Source organism: Sminthopsis crassicaudata, chromosome 3, assembly GCF_048593235.1.
Source record: "Sminthopsis crassicaudata isolate SCR6 chromosome 3, ASM4859323v1, whole genome shotgun sequence".
NCBI classification, from domain to species: Eukaryota; Metazoa; Chordata; class Mammalia; order Dasyuromorphia; family Dasyuridae; genus Sminthopsis; species Sminthopsis crassicaudata.
The window spans coordinates 216,523,666-216,543,357 of record NC_133619.1 but is presented as its reverse complement, the minus strand read 5'-3'; the positions used below and the strand labels follow the sequence as shown (position 1 = coordinate 216,543,357).

The 19,692-nt window shown below is 33.2% G+C and overlaps 1 protein-coding gene and 1 long non-coding RNA gene across 4 annotated transcripts in view; one reads left to right on the top strand and one right to left on the bottom strand.

The window, feature by feature from the left end:
• GLRA2 (glycine receptor alpha 2) overlaps window positions 1-17,531 on the top strand; it is a 304,778-nt gene extending 287,247 nt beyond the window's left edge. For both annotated transcript variants that reach the window (XM_074299962.1, XM_074299963.1), the window contains one exon: window positions 16,014-17,531. In XM_074299962.1, coding sequence (XP_074156063.1) covers window positions 16,014-16,292 — 279 coding nt within the window. In that variant the 3' untranslated portion in view covers window positions 16,293-17,531. The remainder of the gene's footprint in view (window positions 1-16,013) is intronic.
• Window positions 1-19,692, bottom strand: part of LOC141561028 (uncharacterized) — a 45,953-nt gene that overhangs the window by 2,952 nt on the left and 23,309 nt on the right. The window contains exon 4 of one of the 2 annotated variants that reach the window (XR_012487938.1): window positions 278-329. This is a non-coding gene — a long non-coding RNA (uncharacterized LOC141561028). Of the gene's footprint in view, window positions 1-277; window positions 330-17,064; window positions 17,180-19,692 lie in introns of those variants that run through there. The other variant, XR_012487937.1, reaches the window with a different exon arrangement.

Sequence of the window (19,692 nt, the reverse complement as noted above, 5' to 3'; positions counted from 1 at the left end):
CCACACAAAACAGCAGTAATTAAATAAAAGAAAAGAAAATATTGGAATATGCTATTCCAAATGGCAAAATACAAAAACTTAAAACCAAAGCTAACTTACCCTGTAAAGTACAATACTACTCTGGGTGGGGAGGGGAATTATGTTCAATGGAATAAAGGACATTCAAGCATTCATTATAATAAAATCAGAAACACTGGAAAGCAAACATAAGACTCAAGAAAAACCTAGAAACAACATTTAAGTAACTAAGAGGTCTAAACACAAATGTAATGCTTACTTTTTAACAGGAAAAGACAGGATTTCTTCAGAATGTAGGTTCGTCAAGGATCCTAATGGAATATAAGTAAAAGAAACAGAGAGTCTGAGGGATGGACTTGTACTGCTTTAATAGACTTTAAAAGAGAAGGAAAAGGAAAAACACTATGGAAGAAGTGAGAATAGTTGGATAGAATTTAACTATGCATGAGAAGTGACATATACAAAGTTAGAAAAAAGAAAAACTGCATTATATGAAATTCAATTATCTTTTGAACAAAAGAAAGTAGAGTTGAACATATACAAATATATACACATGAAAAGACAAATACATAGAAAAAGAGATTAAAGGGTAGATTAAAAAGAAATAAAGAATGGATAAAAGATGATCATTGGTGCTTATAGAGATAGTAAAGGAATAAACATTTATACATTATTTACTGTGCTTTACAAATATTACCTCATTTGATTCTTACAACAACCCTGTGAGGTATTTACTGTTATTATCTCTGTTTTACAGTTGAGAGAACTGAGGCAAATCAAGATCACATGATTTGCCCAAGATCATATAACTAATCTTAAGTCAAATTTAAAAACCAGGTTCTCCTGGTTCAAAGTCCAGTGCTCTACCCATTGTACCACCTGCTGCTTCACTCAGAAAGATAAAATAAGGGAGTAGTAAGAAATAGAACTATATCTCTTCAATCATAAATCATTATTATAAATCACATTCCCTGATAATTTTTCTACTTTTTTTTTTAAAGAAAGGGTCCTGTGAAGAAGAAAAAGTAAAAGAAGATATAATGGAAAGAAATATATAATTAATAATTATAGCTATGAATCTGAATAGGATAAGTTTACACATACAACAGAAGATAACAGAATAAATTAGAGAGCATAAATATATAATAGTATGCTATTTACACTATCTTCCCTTTTTTATATTTTAATAAAGGACCCACTAGGATAGAAGGAAAATGTAAGAAGATATGATAGAGAGAAATATTAAATTAAAAATTATAGTCATGGATGTGAATAGGATGAATTTGATCATATAACAGAAAATAATAGAAGAAGCAGATACCATGCCAAATAATTACAACAGTATGAGAAATAAGGAGTTGAAAAACAGTTTTGTGATGGAAGAGGACACTGTAGTTACAATATTTATTTAACTGGAAATATTTATTGTAAAGGGATCATGATTGTAGAGGTACCAAGAAGGAACATAAGTCCTCAAAGGATGATCGGTCAGGCAGTTGATTATTCACATGCATGCAAGGATGGGAATCACTCACTCTAAAGTCTTTAGGGTACATGATAGTGTCTCAGGCATCATACAGTGGGGTGAGGTACCCTAATTGAGAGCCCAGATTTGCTGAGTCTCTACCCTTGAATCTATCTGATTATTGTTGCTTAGGAATATTCACAGTGAAACCTTAGGATCAAGTAGCTTGGACTGTGACTTCTCTTATCAACAACAAAGCAATTATGAATTGTAAAGATTACTAACTCTACATATCTTAGATATAGTTTGTTAAGCTGACAGGTAGCTAAAATTGCATTTCCAACCTTAAAAGTAGCTGATCAATCCAGCATCATCCTATACATATCTAAGAACTTGCTGATACATAGGCAGGTCAATCATTGGTCAAACATGCAATCATTTCTAATCCTCACAGATATTAAAGATTAAACCTACCTTTAGGAATCAGATATTTCTGAAAAGCTAATGTTGAAAACAAACACATTTTAAATACATATGAAACTATTGTTTGTAGCAATGAGCTAGAAGGAACTTTAGGGATCATCCCATCTCAACCTCCCATTTTATAGAACTTGAAACTGAAGTCCAAAGAAGTGTGATAATTTATCTAAGGCTATATGGGGAGTAAACAGGAGACTAAAAGTAGAGTCCAAGTTTTATACTTCCAAATGCAATGTTCTTTCCAGCGTTTGCTGGCTACTTTACATGCCAAATTCTTTTATCTGTTGAATCAACCATGCAACAGGTAGTTGTTAAACCCTGAAGGAATTTGTAAAATTAATTATTATCCTCTAATGTATCTGTTTAATAGATTTGGAGTCTTCTTTAAAGCTAAACACTCCAATGCTATGAATTTATAAAAGATATTGACTATTGCAGCAATGTGTACTCTGAAATGGTAGCCCTGAAAAGATCATGGAATAGAACATCAGATTCCTGCTGCTTCATGATTATGGAGGTGAAACCAAAAGGCTTATTTTTGAAACAGGAGAGACAGATCCCCTAATAACATCGTGCCACAGACCTGCTTGTTCTGTCACACCTACTGATTCACATAGTGGCATTTCTGGCAGTAGGCTGAATACTGGAACTCTAGGGCATGATGCTGTATTTAAATGGTTGGAGAAAAAAACACAGATGTGCTTCATGTTTGAACAAGCTTGTAGCAGATTAGCTATTCTATAGGTATACAGAACAGTTTTCACAAAAGAACAGTACAACACAGTGTTATTTACTGGGTTTTTTTTTCCATTTAAAAAATTTGCATCTGAGAAACCATCTAGAAATCTAAATAGTATGATGATAATAATTCTAATAACACTCATATTTTTATAATTCCTTATATTATTGATTTTAGTCACATCTGACCTTTGTGACTGCATTTGGAGTTTTCTCGCTACAGATACTAAAGTAGTTAGCCCTTTCCTTTTCCAGTGAATCCATTTTATCAAGCAATTGGAGATTGACTTACCCAGTGAACGCTTGAACTTAGGTCCTCTTGAGTGCTCTATCCACTGAGCCACCCTCACAACACCTTATTCTACTACAAAGCATTTTCTTCACAATAGCTATACAAAGTGAATATGAGGAGCCAGGACTTGGATAGGATCTGAGATTTATTTCATCCATAAAGGAAATTCCTAATAAGGAAAATACTTCCATTAATCCAGCTGCCCTCCCCTTCATAGTATAGGAAACTGAGAGGTTAAATTACTTACCCAAAGTCACATGGAATGTGACAGAAGTGAAATTTGAATAAATCTAGGTATTCTTGACCTTTAGGTGAGCTCTCTATCCATCTACTAATCTACTGAAGGGATGGGACATAAGCTCGCCTAAACTAACCTGTGAAAATATTGGTATCAAAGTTTATCTTAGGGCTACATAGCTTATCCTACCAAAAAATTCATATCCAGATGCAGCATGAATGTTGGGTTTATCTTTCTCCAAGGCTGGGGTCCCAAAGATCAATTTCAAAGATTTTTCCTTGTTCCTCAGGGCAACAATACTCTTCTGATTGGACAATCTGAAATGGACTCCAACTCCTAGATCCTTTTGAGCTTTACCAAGACGGTGGTCCATCCACACCTAGAATATTTTTAAATTGAGCAAAAAAGCCAACTGCAAAGGCCCATTTCTTGGGAGGGGGAAGGGTATATGACCTAAGAGGAGAGAAGACCCAAGAGCCCTTATTATATGTTCTCCCACTAAATGCTATGAGAGAAATAGTCATTGAACTTCCTCAAACAAAAAGGAATGGTAGAAAACAGAAGCAGCAGAAATAAAAGAATCCCCTTGATGAATATCATCAAAACCAATCAAAGAGCTTCCTCCCTACCATGTGATTAGCTGACCAGATCTCATTATAGATTCTGATCATTTCACTCAACATTGATTCATATAAATCTTTTTAGGTTTTTTTGAATCTCCTTAGAGCAGGAGATCTTGATCATGATTTATGTTATGGACCCCAAGAACCTTTTCTCAGAATTATGTTTTAAAATGTAGAAATTAAAACAAGATTATGATTATAAAAATATTAAAAAGGGAGGGGAGTTCACAGATCTTCATATAAAAACCCCTCCCTAAAGCTGAAACCGATATGTGTGCTTGGTTTGAGAAACAACCCTGGAGAAGAATAATACCTGGTCAATTAAAAAAATATATATTCATTAGGTACTTATTGTTTTGTTATGCTAGAAATTAAGGATAGAAAAAGTAAAGAAAGAGGAGATGCAGAGAGAAGGCAGAAAAAAAATCTAGAATTAAGAAAACACTTTAGTGGATTTAGAAAAGCATAGAAAAGACTGCCATCCCCCTAAACTAATGAGTGTTCATGAGCAATGTCATGTCAGTGGTTTTCATGATAAATGTTGAATACAACGTCTACAATGTTATGGAAATGCTCATGTTATTCCATAAATTTAAAAATATATAGTTTTTGAATACAAGGAAACTATATTTTTTAAATTTATGGAATAACATGAGCATTTCCATAACATTGTACAAATAAAAAAGATTATACATGATATAATTGTGTGATTATTCAGTAATTATGTAAAATTATTCTATTAGTTCTTTCTCTGAATAAAGGTAGTGTTTTTCTTCATATGTTCTTTATAATTAATTTGGATGTTTATTTATAATAGAAAAATAATTCATTGCTCTTTCATTCTTAAGACAGTATTGCTATTACTATATTCATTGTTCTCTTGTGTCTGTTCATGTTACTATTTCATACTTGTCTTTGTATGTTTTCCCAAAAACAAAATTCATTAAACTCATCATTTCTTATTGCATGGTTGTATTCCATCACAATCATTTACCACAATTGAAACAGCCATTCCCCAGTTTTGGGCTATTCTTGAATTTTTCAGTTCTCTGGCACCTCAATGAATGCTGCTATAAATATTTTAGAACATATAGATTCTTTTCCTTTTTCCCTAATCATCTAGATCAAAAGACATAGGTAATTTAATAACTTTGGGGGCATAATCCCAGATTATTTTTCAAAATGGTTGGATCATTTTACAGTTCTACCAACAATGAATAAGTATCCAGAGTTTGCCACATCATCTCCAATATTTGTCACTTTCCATTTCTATCATTTTTTCTGGTAGGTATGATACCTCAGGATTGTTTAAATCTGCATTTCTCTAATCAATAATGATTTAGAGCATTTTAAAAATATATGACTCTAAATTATTTTAATTTCATCATTGGAAAACCTTTGATCATTTATCAATAGGGGAATGATTTATATTCTTATAGATTTGACAAAATTCTTTATATGTTTAAGACATGAGACCTTTATCTTATAGCCTGTCTATAAATTCTTCCCCTAATTTTCTGTTTTCATCCTAATCTTGGCTTTATTTGTTTTATTTGCACACAATCTTTTTAATGAAGAATTATCTATTTTACACTGAACTTTCCTCTCTCCCTCTTCTTTATTAATAAGTTATCAACTTATCCATAAGCTTGAGAAGTAATATGTTCCATGTTTTTCTAATTCTCTAATTGAGTAAAATATTTTTTGGTAATTTAATTGAAATGGTGTTGAATATATAAATTAATTTGGGTAAAATTGTCATTTATATCATATTGACCCTGTCTACCTATGAATAATTAAGGTCTTTCCAATTATTTAAATCTGATTTTATTTGTATAAAAACTTTTAAAAAAATAATTGTGTTTATATAGTTCCTAGGTTTGTTTTGGTAGATGTATTCCCAGGTATTTTATATTGCCAAGAGTTATGTTAAGTATTTTTTATTATCTCTTCTTGCAAAGTTTTGCTTGAAAATTACCCTGTCATTATGTTTTGATTCTTAAATTTTTTTCTCTTATTACTATTGCTAAGATTTCCAGTGTAGCATTGATTAATACTGATAACAATGAACATTTTCATACCTGATCCTACTGAGGAGGTCTCTCTGACTTATCCCCATTACAAATGATGTTTGCTAATGTTTTAGATAAATGGGTTTTTTTATCAATTTAAGGAAAAATCCATTTAGATTCATATTTTTAAGTATTATGTATAGAAATGAGTGTTGTACTTCATCAAAAGTTTTTCTGCATCTATTGAAATAATCATATAATTATTTTTATTTTTACTATCAATGTATCAATTATGTTAACAGTCTTTTTATGCTAAACCATCCAGGCAGTCCTGTTATAAATCCCAATTGATTACAATGTATATAATCTGTATAATAAATTTTTGTTATCTTTTAGCTAATATTTTATATAGGATTTTCATGTCTATATTAATGAAATTAGACTATAATTTTCCTAGTTTTTGCTCTTTCTAGTTTAAATTTCAGTATCATATTTGTTTCATAAAAGGAGTTTGGTACAATTCCTTCTTTACCTATTATTGCAAATGATTTGTTTAATATTGGAATTAGTTGATCTTTAAATGTTTTATAAAATTCACTTGTAAATCTATTTGGTCTCGGTGCTTTTCTCTTAGAAGGCTCATGAATGGTCTGTTCAATTTTCTTTTCTAAAACAGATTCTATTTCCTCTTCTGCTAATCTAGGTAATTTATATTTTTGTAAATATTCTCCCATCACTTAAATTGTTAAATTTATTGGCATAATTGGGCAGAATAACTCTTTATAATTGCTTCAATTTCATTTTCATCAGTAATATATTTGCCCTTTTCATTTTTAATACTTGTAATTTGGTTTTCTTTTCTCTTTTTAAAAATCAAATTAGCCAAATGTTTATCTATTTTGTTTTTCATAGAGCCAACTCCTCATTCAATGGGCTTTTTAACTCTCTATTTTATTAACCTCATGTTTAATTTTTAGAATTTCCAATTTAATATTTAATCAGTGATATTTAATTTAAGGATATACCTAGGTAAAGAGTGCTATAAACTGTAAGCTATGTATAAATGATGAATTATTATCATTCAGTTATAAAGTCATTGCAGAACCTTCTATCAGTAGAGGATGTGTATTTGTAAACCATCCATAGGATAATAGTGCTAAGAGTGTGTCAGCAGCAAGCTATACAGCACACAAAGTCTAGACTATGAACAGAGTATCAGTTGAGCTTTCATGTTGTGAGTTAGGGAGAGAAAATGATTAATAATGCAGCTGTGTGCAAGCTAAAGTTATGTGAGTCAGCACACATAAGTATCTGAGGAGAAATAGCTAGACACTTTGAGAGTAACTTTCAGCTTTTCTGATGTATATTCCCACAGGGTTTAGGGTATATTCCTAGGAAAAACATCTCTTAGGAAGTTTGGAAATACTGAAGACAGACATTACTGTTCTGCACTTGTGACAAAACTATGTCAAGAGGGCCCAAGAACAGATATGAACATTGTGATTCTAGCATTTGCCACAATGATGGCCAGGCAAAGAAATTGTTATGGAAGAATTCTGTGTTCTTAGTATTCTCACAGGAAAAGAAACTACTCAGCAGAGTAAAAATGGCATGAAGCCCAGCTGGAGGATCTAAGGATGCATGTTAGCTAGACTGAGCACAAATCCAAACATAGACAAGACAGAGCTGTGTGGCTCATATGTTCTCTGGAGACCACAGAGTTACTGTCCTTGTGATAGAGTTGTCTATATGATAAGCTCCTAAGCAATCCATTTATCATTATGAGGGGCCTCTGGAATCATAGACTCTATCAAAGCAATATTTTGTTCTAACTGGAATAAAATGAAAGCAAAGAAATCAGAAAAATAATATGCTAGTATGGTTTACTTTCCCACCCATACATACCATTTTTAAAGTTTAAGTAGACTTCATATTGCTTTCTTTGTAAGGCAGAGTGAAAACATCAAATAGTGCTTAATTTTTTTAGAAAGCTCTAATGCTAAAAATCCCATTATCTTTGAATGAAATTTAAAGCCTTTTACCTCATTAAGTATAATGGTGATGGCTAATGATTTGTGTTTCAAATGAAATTGATCATTAGACTAAATATAAGAGTAAAAAAAAGCATGCCAAAATCTACAGGTGATATATATGAAAGATAAATAGAATATGTGTGTTTGTGTGTCTGTGTGTGTGTGTGTGTGGTTTAGTGTAGAGGATTGGAATTGAAAATGAGTAAACCTGAGTTTGAATCCCATTTGAAATAAACTGCACAAACTTCTCTCAATTTCATTTTTCTCAATTCAAAATAGGGATAATAATTCCTATAGCAATTAACTTGCCAGTTTAGTATGAGGATCAAATGAAATAATGCATAGAGAACATTTTGCAAACCTTAAAAATATTGTTCAGTCATCTCCAACTCTTTTTGAGTTTTGTGGCAAAGATACTAGAATGGTTTTCAATTTCCTTCTCCTTTGGACTAAAACAAACAGAAGCAAAGTGGCTCCAGGATCACAGAGGTAGAAAGAGTCTGAATACAGATTGGAAATCAACTCTTTCTGACTTTAGGCCCAGAGTTCTTTCCATTAAGCCAACTTACTGCCTCCTAAATTTTAAATTAGAATAATATGAATTTCCATTATTAATTATGAATTATTAGAATTATGAAATTATAAAGGATATAAGGGTATGAAGCCTTGATATAAACAGAATTTAGGACAATTGAATCAGTTCCACTAAAAATTTAATTTATTTTGTGTGACTAGACAAATCATAACTTCTGTGAGCTTGTTTTCTCATTAAGTTAGAGCAGATTACTAAATGATGTTTAAGGTCCCATCTAGTACATCTAGACACAACTAAGCACTTAATGAACTTATACAAGTTAGAAATGTGTACTTGGATAATAGTGTATAGTCCTTCTTTACTTGATGTCAGGACAGCTGAGTTCTTGGGACCCTCTGGAAGTCAATTACCTCCCCTAATATCCCCTAGGATGAGTTTATTCATTTGTAAAATGAGAAAATAGAAATGGATGATTTCTAAGGTTCTCCCATCTCCCATAATTTATGATCAAATAGGTCTAGGCATCCTCTTCAAATCACTAAGGATGACATGGAGAATAAATAACTAAATAAAAGATTTTCCCACTAATTTGGGGAATAGAAAGGGGGTTAAATGAATTTTCTTTTGAATAACATGCATGGCATGTTTTTATTTTTATTTCTTTATTTTGCTGAGGCTATTGGGGTTAAGTGACTTGTCCAGAGTCACACAGCTAGGAAGTGTTAAGTGTCTGAAATCAGATTTGAACTCAGGTCCCCCTGACTTCAGCACTGGTGCTCCATATACTGTGCCACCTAGGTGCTTTTTAACATTCATTTTTATAAGATTTTGAGTTTAAATTTTTCTCCCTCCCTCCCTCATATATTATATCCTTTTGAAGCATCTTATATATGTAAAACACTTTGCTAACCTTAAAAGTGCTATGTGAATGCTAAGTAGTAGCAGTAGCAGTAATAGTAGTATATAAAGGTATACATATACATACATATATACACACGCACACACATACATACATGTATATTGTTTAGTCATCTCCAACTCTTTGTGAAGTCATAGGGGGTTTTCTAGGCAAGGATACCAGAATGGTTTGCTACTTGCTTCTCTAGTGGATCAAGACAATTGATTTGTCTAGATTCACACAGCTAGTCTCGAGTATCTGAGGCTGGGTTTAAACTCAAGTCTTCATTACTTCTTATTTTAATGTCTTTTTTTAAAGAAGTTTGTTTCTATTTCTAGGTATTCTCTACTAGAAAATAAATGTTGCAAATATTTTCCTTTAAAAAGGCTGGGAGGGGGAAAAAGGGGAAAGGAGGCAGGTAGATAGGTGGCATATCTATGAATAAGAGTAGCAGCACTGGAGTCAGGAGGACCCGAGTTCAAATTCAACCTCAATAATAGCTGTATGATTCTAGGCAAGTCATTCAAGCCAGAAAACAAGTGATATTGTTTCAGTACTTTAAAGATCCATGGTTTCATTCAGGTTCTCCCAACATTGATGGAGTCTATAGTTCCCCAAATAAATTTAATTCAACAAGCATTTTTTAAGTGCCTTCTAGATGCAATGTGTTAAACCCTAAATCCTTCTAATCATCCCATTTCTCCACACAGCTAACCAACGAAGCATGATATTCCGACCAGTCTCCCAAACATTATTCCGAATCCTTACCGCCAACCTTATTACACTCACCTGAATTGGTGGCCAAACATTAGAACAACCATTCATCATTATCGGGCAACTTGCCTCCATAGGTACAAAGGAAGGAAAAACAAAACTAAACAAAAAATAGACCCTACTTTCAAAGAGCTCATAGTTTACTGTGGAAGGCAACTTGCAAAAACTACATACAAAAAAAAAAAAAACCCCATAGGATAAATTGGAAATAATCTCAGAGAAAAGGCATTAGAATTAAGGATGACCAGAAAAGGCATCTTACTTAAGGTGAGATGTTATACTTAAAGAAAAGCAGAGATGAGGAGAGAGAGAATTATATACTTTTTGTTGAGAGTCTCATGAGATTCTGTAACCAAAATTATTTATCTGCTGATGGAGACAGATTTTTAGTGATGATCTTAGTACTTATCCAGTCTGAACTTCAGATACATGGTTTAATTCAGCCAAAATAGAGTTTGAACCCTGTGGGAAAGGCTTCAAGAACCCCAAATCACTATTATGAAACATCAAAGCAAGACTTTGGTGGAGGAAAATTTTATTTTAATTATGCAAAAGAATCCACATTAGTGTTTTTATTCCTGAATAAAATATGTAAAACTAAATCCATTCTTTGCTATTTAAATTAAGTTTCCATTTTTAAATTATATTAAATGAATCATAATGGTAAATAAGAATGCTTTTAGAATAGCATAGTAGCTACACATCATAAATTAAAAGGAATAATTTGCAACTATTACATATTTATTTTAAACAGTCGATTTAATTAAGTATAACTGAGCTTACAGCCATAATTTACTATTGAAGGAATACAGAATATAATTTTTAGAAATAAGAGAATAGTAATAGCTATACTTACATAATGCTTTAAGATTTACAGAGAATTTTGAATAAGGTAGTGCAATGTTCAGACCGTTGCTTTAGGAGAGTTATTTTGGCAAGTGTGTTATGCATGAATTGGAAAGAGAACAGGCTAGAGATGAAAGGGACACATATGAGACTACTGTAATAGTACAGAAAAGGAGTGGTAAGAACATAAAATGGGTTGGAAGGAGTGTAGAAAAGAGAAAGAACATGAAATTTTTTTTTGTTTTTTTTTTAAAGACAATTTAAAGGACTTGGCAACTGGTTGGATATGGGAGAGATGAGGAATAAAAAATAATTAGAATGACAACCATACCATAAACAGAAATACTTAAGTTTGGAGGAAGGAAGAGTTTAAAGGAGAAAATTATTTCTATTTTATACATGTTGAGATTCAGATGTGGATGAGACAGGTGGTATAGCATTCAAGTTCAAAAGAGTGATCAGTCATAGATGATAGATAGATAGATAGATAGATAGATAGATAGATAGATAGATAGATAGATAGATGGATAGATAGGTAGATGGATAGATGGCTGTCATTAATAATATACAAGCATTTATTAAGCATCTACTATGTGCCATTCAGCTAAATGGGCAGCTAAGTAGTACAGTCATACTGCCAAGTCTGGAGTCAGAAAGACTTATCTTCCTGAGTTCAAATCTGGCATCAGACACTCCATAAGAATGTGACCCTGGATAAACCACTTACCTCCATTTACTTCAATTTTCTCATCTGTAAATTGAATTGGAAATGGCAAATCATTCTAGTATCTCTGTCCACCAAAAAAAAAAAAAAAAAAACAAAAAAAAAAACCCTCAAATGGGGTCATGAAGTCAGATATAACTGAAAAATGATTGAATAACATATGCTGCTCACTGTGCTAGGTATTAAGAGATATAAAGAAAAAATTAAACATTTCAGGCCCTCCAGAAGTGTGTGCGTGTGTGTGTGTGTGTGTGTGTGTGTGTGTGTGTGTGTGTGTAAAAATACACAAATTACATTTTAAACAAATGAAAAGTATTTTTTCTAGAGGGAATCAGGAAAGGCTTTATATAGAAGGTAATGCTTAAATTGAGTGTTGAATGAAAATAGAAGATTCTAATAGGCAAAACTGAAAAAACAAAGGCACAGATAGAAGAAAATATGTATGAGGGATCATAAGAGGGCTGAGCAGTATAAAATAAGACTGGAAAGATAGATTGGAGCAACCTCATAAAGGGTTTTAATGATAAAGAGGAGAATTTACATTCAATACTGGAGGTTACAGGGAGTAACAGCAATTATTGGAAAATTAAACCATGATAATGAAAAAATTGGGACAGCTGGGTGGTGCAGTGAATAGAGCACTAGGCTTGGAGTCAGGAAGATTTCAAATCTGACTTCAGACTCTAGCTATGTGACCCTGGTCAAGTAATTTAATTCTGTTTGTCTCAGTTTCCTATCTGCAAAATGAGTTGCTGAAGGAAATGGCAAACCATTCTAGTGAAAACACCAAAATAAACTCATAGAGAGTTGGACACAACTTAAAACATCTGAACAAGCATCTGAGATAATGATGTTCATCAAGTACTTTATAATTATAAAGCATTATGTAAATGTATGTTACTGTTTAGAGAGTCAACCAGTGTATTTGGTTAGTGTTGGATTTGGAATCAATAAGACTGAATCCTGTGCCTTATATTCATCAACTTAACCTCTTCACATTATACCTATAGTAGGCAAGACTAACAAGACTGCTGTAAAGCTCAAGATACAATGTAGCTGGAAAACTTAAAAGCACATATAAATGGAAGATAGCATTACTAATGCTGTAGAAACTTCAATAACAATAAAGATAAAATAATGATATGGTCAGGAAGCAATTCCTAGATGTAGATAAACATGTGAAATTCACAAAGGCCACACTCTTTGGCAAAAGGTAGGTTTATTTAGAAGAGATTAAGAGACAAAAAAAGAGGCAAAGTAGAAGTGACAAATATGAGATGGATTTGGGAGAGCAATAGCGTTACCAAGGAAAGGAGTTTGCAACAATCTATTAAAGGAATATTTCCTGATTTCTAGGTTATATCCATAAAGTAGTTTAGCAGACAAACCTGAGTTAGCTATAGTAAGGAGAAGGAAAATATTAAAGGGAAAGCATTATGAGCATTAGATAGAATACTTCATAGCAATCTAGTCCTGGAAAGGACTTAAAGATCTTCATTATGAGCAGATCTTTTATAGAGGAATTATAACCTTGGGGGGTTCTCAGGGAAGGAGTGGAAGTGCCAGGAAAGAATTTGGTAACTCAAAGGAAGGGATCAAGGAGGAGTCAGATATTCATTTGGGGCCAATATCTCACAGATCAAGTCCCAGATGTGTTTAAAAGACATGCTAATAAGTATTTCAAAGGTTATTCAAGGATGCCCAGAGGTTGGGAGACAGACAAAGGAGGTTGATTAAGAGTTCCATCCTTGCAAATCACTATACAAAAGGATTGTCTGAGACTTGGTTATTCCTGATAAAAGCCAGGTGGACTTCTTCCTGACAAGGGGGAGGGGGAAAGAGTAAATCCACATTGGTGAACTCTTAAAATTTTCAGAGTTAAGTGTCATATATTATTGCTATCACATTGATGTCATTGTTTTAGTTTCAAAGAATAACCTGGAAGCTTAATTTTATAGCTGCAAGGGAGTTTAGAGATCATCTGAGCTATTTCTCACTTTTTGCAGATGAATAGATATGTCCAGCCTCACATAGCCTAGAATCCAAGCTTAGAAACTGATTCTTAGTCCTATGATCTTTTTACCACAGCAATTAAAACCCATATTTATGCCATGCATTCATTAGTTGACTTCAGTCACATAGAACTAATCAGAAAAACCAAAATTCTTCTGAAGTTACCTAGCCAGGGACTAAAAGATGACCAGGAGTATGTCTTTTAGTTCTTGGCTTGAAGACATGTTAGAGTACTTCCAGAAGAAAAGGTACACACTAAAACTATATCAATGATTTGCAAAGATGATATGATGATAATTTTAATTTGTACTTCTTTCATCTTTAAAAGTACATAATTGTATTTGGTAGTTTTATATTAAGAATTATATTCTTTCTTTAGTTCTATCCCAAGTTAATGGTAACTAATCATTTACTATTGGGTGTCCCAAAAATCTTGGTTTAAGTTTAAACTTTCATAGGTATTAAAGCTCAAATCCAAGAGTCACTAAGACTTTTGGGACATTCTATATTTCAGTATTTGTCCCAGCCATTGTCTGATAATATGCAATTCAATGGGCAAATACTATGCTATAGGTATGTATTATGTATTATTTGCTATTATAAACATCTTATGCTTCATATACTAAACCCATTTGATTAAAGAATGAGATAAATTATTCTGGACATTCTTTTGAAAGACAATTGTGTATTTGAAAAAGAAATATCTTTCATGAATTCTGGTGACAAAAATCTTCATAAAGTAGAAATTTTTCTAATCACTTTTAGACAAATGTCAATAATGCACATATATAGATGGCTTTTGACATAATTACTATTTTCTTCATATTAATATCATTAAAAAAAACTACTACTGCACAAATTAATAAAGAATGAAAAAGCATTCCCTCATATATCTTCTCATCATGTTGACAAGTTCTACAAAGGCAAATTAAAACATGGTGTTGGCATTAATTTACATTGGCTGGCTGTATAGTCCAAAGATGCTGCTGTTCTCCAAATCCCTGGTTTTCTCTGTGTGACAGCAGCCTACTCTATGAGAGGCAGTAAAGATAGTTATCAAAGAGAATCTGAATGATTATGGAACACCAATTTCTGATTTCAGCATTTGCTTCCATAGCCTTGTTTACAAAGCACAAAGTACTCACTTGAACTTTATAAACAGCTAGTTCGTCCCATGCATGGCTGTGCTGTGAAATGTATAATAACAAATGTATAACAGTTTGAGGGTGGAGGGTAGGTAGAGGAGTATGCAGGGGGTGGTAAGAGAAGCAGGAAATGAATGAGAAAAGCAAATTTAATCTGAATTATTAACATTTTCTTCATTGAGTTTTTAACTTTAGACAATTAACAAAAGGATGGAAAATAAATCAAGTCTCAGTTTGTAGCATTTGTCAATGTTTACACCCAAATTTTAACAATAATTCTCCCTATACTTGCGTGAGCTGGCTCTAGCTCACTCAAAATCATCCTAAGAGATGACTTCCCTTTTTGTTCTATGCCAGATCTATATAGCTTGGATGAACCAGATGTAATATTATGAAATCTGGCTACTTTCCTTCACCAGAGGCTCTTCTAATACAAATAGCAGGTCTAATCCCTTTGAATCCCCACAAAACAGATTAGTTGTAGAGCTGAGTGGCAGAGAATCAGACAGATCTACTTTTTCAATCCCAGTCAACTGAGCTATACAATAGTTAGAGGACTAAAATGTCTAGCTAATGTGTGGCTGAGTAGATGTTTGACTTTCAAAGGTGACTTTATTATAAAAAGTAAATTTATCATTTATATTCTTAATTCCATGGGGGGAGTGACATGGAGGGAGCCACTCCCCTCCCCCCCCAAAAAAAACACTATAATAACTTTATCTTGGATACTGAGTGAAGCCCACGCCCCATCCCCAAAAAGTTAGTTAGGTTGAAGTTAAAATTAAAATCTCCTTTAAAAATATTCTAGCAGAAGAAACTTGAAAGACCTTAAATGGTCTATATATTACCCTTATCTTGTATAGATAGATATACACATACATATGAACACACACACACAGACACACACACACACACACACACACATATATATTTTTCCCCCCTGAGGCAACTGAGGTTAAGTGACTTGCTCAAGGTCACATAGCCAGGAAGTGTTAAGTGTCAGACTACATTTGAATTCAGGTCCTCCTGACTTCAGGGCTGGTGCTCTATCCATCATGTTACCTAGCTGCCTCTAATATATTATTTCTTAACAGCTTACAAATGATTGCAATAAGAGTTTGTATCTGTCAAAATGATAACTCATCTTTTGTCCATTTTTTTTTTTTTTAATCTTTCCAGGAAGATGATGTTGCTCGGGAGAGTAGATTTAATTTCAGTGGCTATGGGATGGGTCACTGTCTCCAAGTTAAAGATGGAACAGCAGTCAAAGCTCCACCCCCAAATCCACCCCCAGCACCTCCGAAGGATTCAGACTCCATCAAAAAGAAGTTTGTGGACCGGGCTAAAAGGATTGATACAATATCTCGAGCTGCCTTCCCACTGGCCTTCCTCATATTCAATGTCTTTTACTGGATCACATACAAAATCATTCGGCATGAGGATATTCATAAGAAATAGGTGAACCCTTTGGGCCTAGGAACACTATTGCCCAAATAATGTGCTTGTAAATAAACAGTAAAATTGTCTTTCTATCATTTTGACTGAAGGGGTTGGGGGGGAGAGGTAAAACGGGTGGGGGGAGGGTTTCATGACACTGAAAGAAGAAAGAAAAGTTTCAGTCCATGAAGAAAATTGATTGCACAAAATTAAGGTAATCACAGGACTATGTGACAAGGGTCCCTTACAAATCCCTTAAAAATATTGTTCTTCCAGATCTCCAGTCAATCAGATATGTATGTACATGGGGCAAAAAAATTTTTTAAACTAATTCTGGTACTGAAATGTTCATTTAAACAAGACCTAAAATACTTTATATCTAATTATAGCGGCTACCCTCCAGTGAGTTAAGAGGACCAAACTTTTTCAGGAAAATGCTGCCTTCGTATGTGAAAATAAGTCCACTGAGCTACATTCCATGACAATATCAGTAGTGTTTCACCAAGTTTTTTTTTTGTTTTGTTTTTTGTTTTGTTTTTTGTGGCTCATAAATTTATACTTAAAAGGGGAAAGAAATGAACACTTCCAACAAAACCAGATCTCTACTTGATTAGCCTTGTAGATGTGCATTTTCATATCTTCTTGCTTTCTTAGAATTGTAATTTTGGGGTTAAAATTGTGTACTACGTGATTAATTTGACAGTGTTCTCTCCTAGAAATCAATGAGACAAACCATGTTATTTCCATTACAAGATGGTGCACTGACTTTAGTCTGACTGTATTTACTTGCAATTTGAAGTGCCAATGTGTTCTTCCCTTCCCTCCACCACAATATTCCTGGACCTCTTGATTCCTAAATGGTGTAGCTCAGATTAGCATTCACTTCTCCATCTCTGCTCTCATTGTAGCTGCAAAAAATAATCCAATAGGTTTACAGACCACTCCACTGATTTCTACTTCATTAAAGTGGCTGTCATTTTAAATACCATTGACTAACTTAAGAGTTTTAAAATTGTACTGTGATTTTCATAACCTGTAACCTTTTGGTACCAGAGCTACTTGGTTCGAATTCTGGCTATATGTTTTAAGTAAGAAAAAAAAGAAGTATTTTTGCTTATTCAGATAAAGACAACCTGTAAAAAAAAAATTATTATAAAATGAAAATAAATTTTACAAGTGCAGTAAAAGGGGTTATTTAAAAAAAAAAAAAGATTTGTTCAATTTCAATAAAGCTAAGTGTGCTACAGTATTTCTTCAAAATGTTTCCTCTTTCATGGTGTTACATTAACAATGAGGATGAGGATGAGAATAATAATTTGAATTTCTGAATCGTCTTTTTTTTCAATAGTATCAAAGTGGTTTTACATTTAATTATTTTATTTTTCTTCTAATATTCCATATAAGAGGAAGGAGCAATTATCATTTCCATTATAGACATGGGAAAACTGAAGCACACAAAGGATTAAATATTTGATAATTATATTATCTTATTGGAATTAATTTGATTTTATTTCTTGTGTGCACATGCATGATAAACTCTAGAATTTATTTCCTATCTTTTGAGGAAAGTTGTTTTTTTGTTTTGTTTTGTTTTGTTTTGTTTTGTTTTTAATGTGCATATGCTGGCAAACTCTAGAATTTATTTTCTTTAATATTGACTAAGAGTTATGTAAAGGAAGGTTTGTTGAAAGCCAAGGGACACTGAATAAAAAAAGTTGGGCCCAGAACTATGATTCTCAGGCTGTGTTCTTTCAAATATTAATCATTAACAAAGCCTCAATCACCTTAGAATAGTAGAAAATAAGATCTCTAAGAACAGCAATAGTTTCATTTTTGTTTGTAGTTTTAGTTCCTGGCATAGTACTAATGACATAACATTTTTAATACATTCTTGATAATTGATTCATTAGGAAGAATCGATCTGATTGCTCTAAACTTCCATTTGGAAAGGACCTGTCATTCTAGGAGGTGTCTTGGGACGTAGACAGCAGAAGAGAAAGGCCAATTTAATAATGATGATGAACATTTTACATGTCATTTAATGTGTTCCAGGTACTTGGCTAAACACTTAAAATTTTTATCTCATTTGATCTTTACAGCAACCCTGAAACATTATTCCTATTTTACAGATGAGGAAACTGAGGCAAACAGACATTAAATAATTTCCCTGGTAACTGAGACCTAGTAAGTCTCTGACACACCTAATAAGTGTCTGAGACTGGTTTTGAACTCAAATCTTCTTGAAGGCAGTTCAAGCACTCTATCCACTTCATCATACTGCTAGATTTTACTAGCAAGTTCAGTCATCTATCTACTTAAAAGAATGATTATTTCATTGGTTTAGATACTTTCTCTGAAACCCAGATCTCTTGGGCCCATAACCTACAGTAGACATGAATTTCTGTGACCCAAAATTTAATCTCCTAGTAAGCAACCCTCTGATTGACTCAGGCTGTCTGAATTTAGATTAGATTTTCCTAGGGTAAAAGACCTACAATCCATCACAAGTCTGGGCTCAAAGCCCTTCAGTTTGATGGTACCTGTCAGAGTTTGTACCCTACTGGCAGAGTGTTTTGAGAACCCAGGGTATCTATATTACAACACAATGAATCATCAGAATATTGGATTTTAGTGGACACACATATCTGTAAATAAGAATTAAGCCTTTATTAAGCACCTATTCTGTGCCAGGAATTTTGTTAGCATCTGGAGACATAAAGACAAAGAAAGAAAGAAAAAAAAAAGAAAATTTTGTATTTTCAATGTTGTTCTATTGGAGGAGACAAGATATACATACATGTACCAATTTGTAGATATATGTACAGATGGGTTGTTTGCATAAGTATGTGCAGACTAACTACAAAATAAATAAGACAGCATTCAAAATGCTAGTTGGTTAAGGAAGGCATCAATGAATCTAGAAGAAAGTGAAGGACTTTAGGAGGCAGAAGTGAGGAAAGAATATAAAGGGGAGACCATTGTCCAAGAGGAATTAGGTGTAGCCTAGAGTACAATAAAGAGACCAATTGGAGGCAACTGAAAAGATAAGTTGTTGAAGAGCCTTTAAAATCAAAGAAGGAGAGGCAGCTAGGCGGTGCAGTGGTAAGAGCACTAGCCCTGAAGTTAGGAGTTCAAATCTGGCCTCAGACATTTTACACTTCAGAGCTTTTTGACCCTGGACAAGTCACTTAACCCCAGTTACCTCAGCAAAAGAAAAATCAAATAGGATTTGGAATATTTTGTGTAACAAGCTATAAATAGCTAATGTGGAAGATGTTCAGATCTACAGCTAAAGGAAAATTAATTTAATTGCCTGAAAGAGAGAGAGAAAGTTGAATCAAAAAGGCAAATTAAGTAAGTGCAATAATTTTAGAAAAGAAGTAATCTATCCCAACCCCACCTGCTCCTCCCTACTGATGGA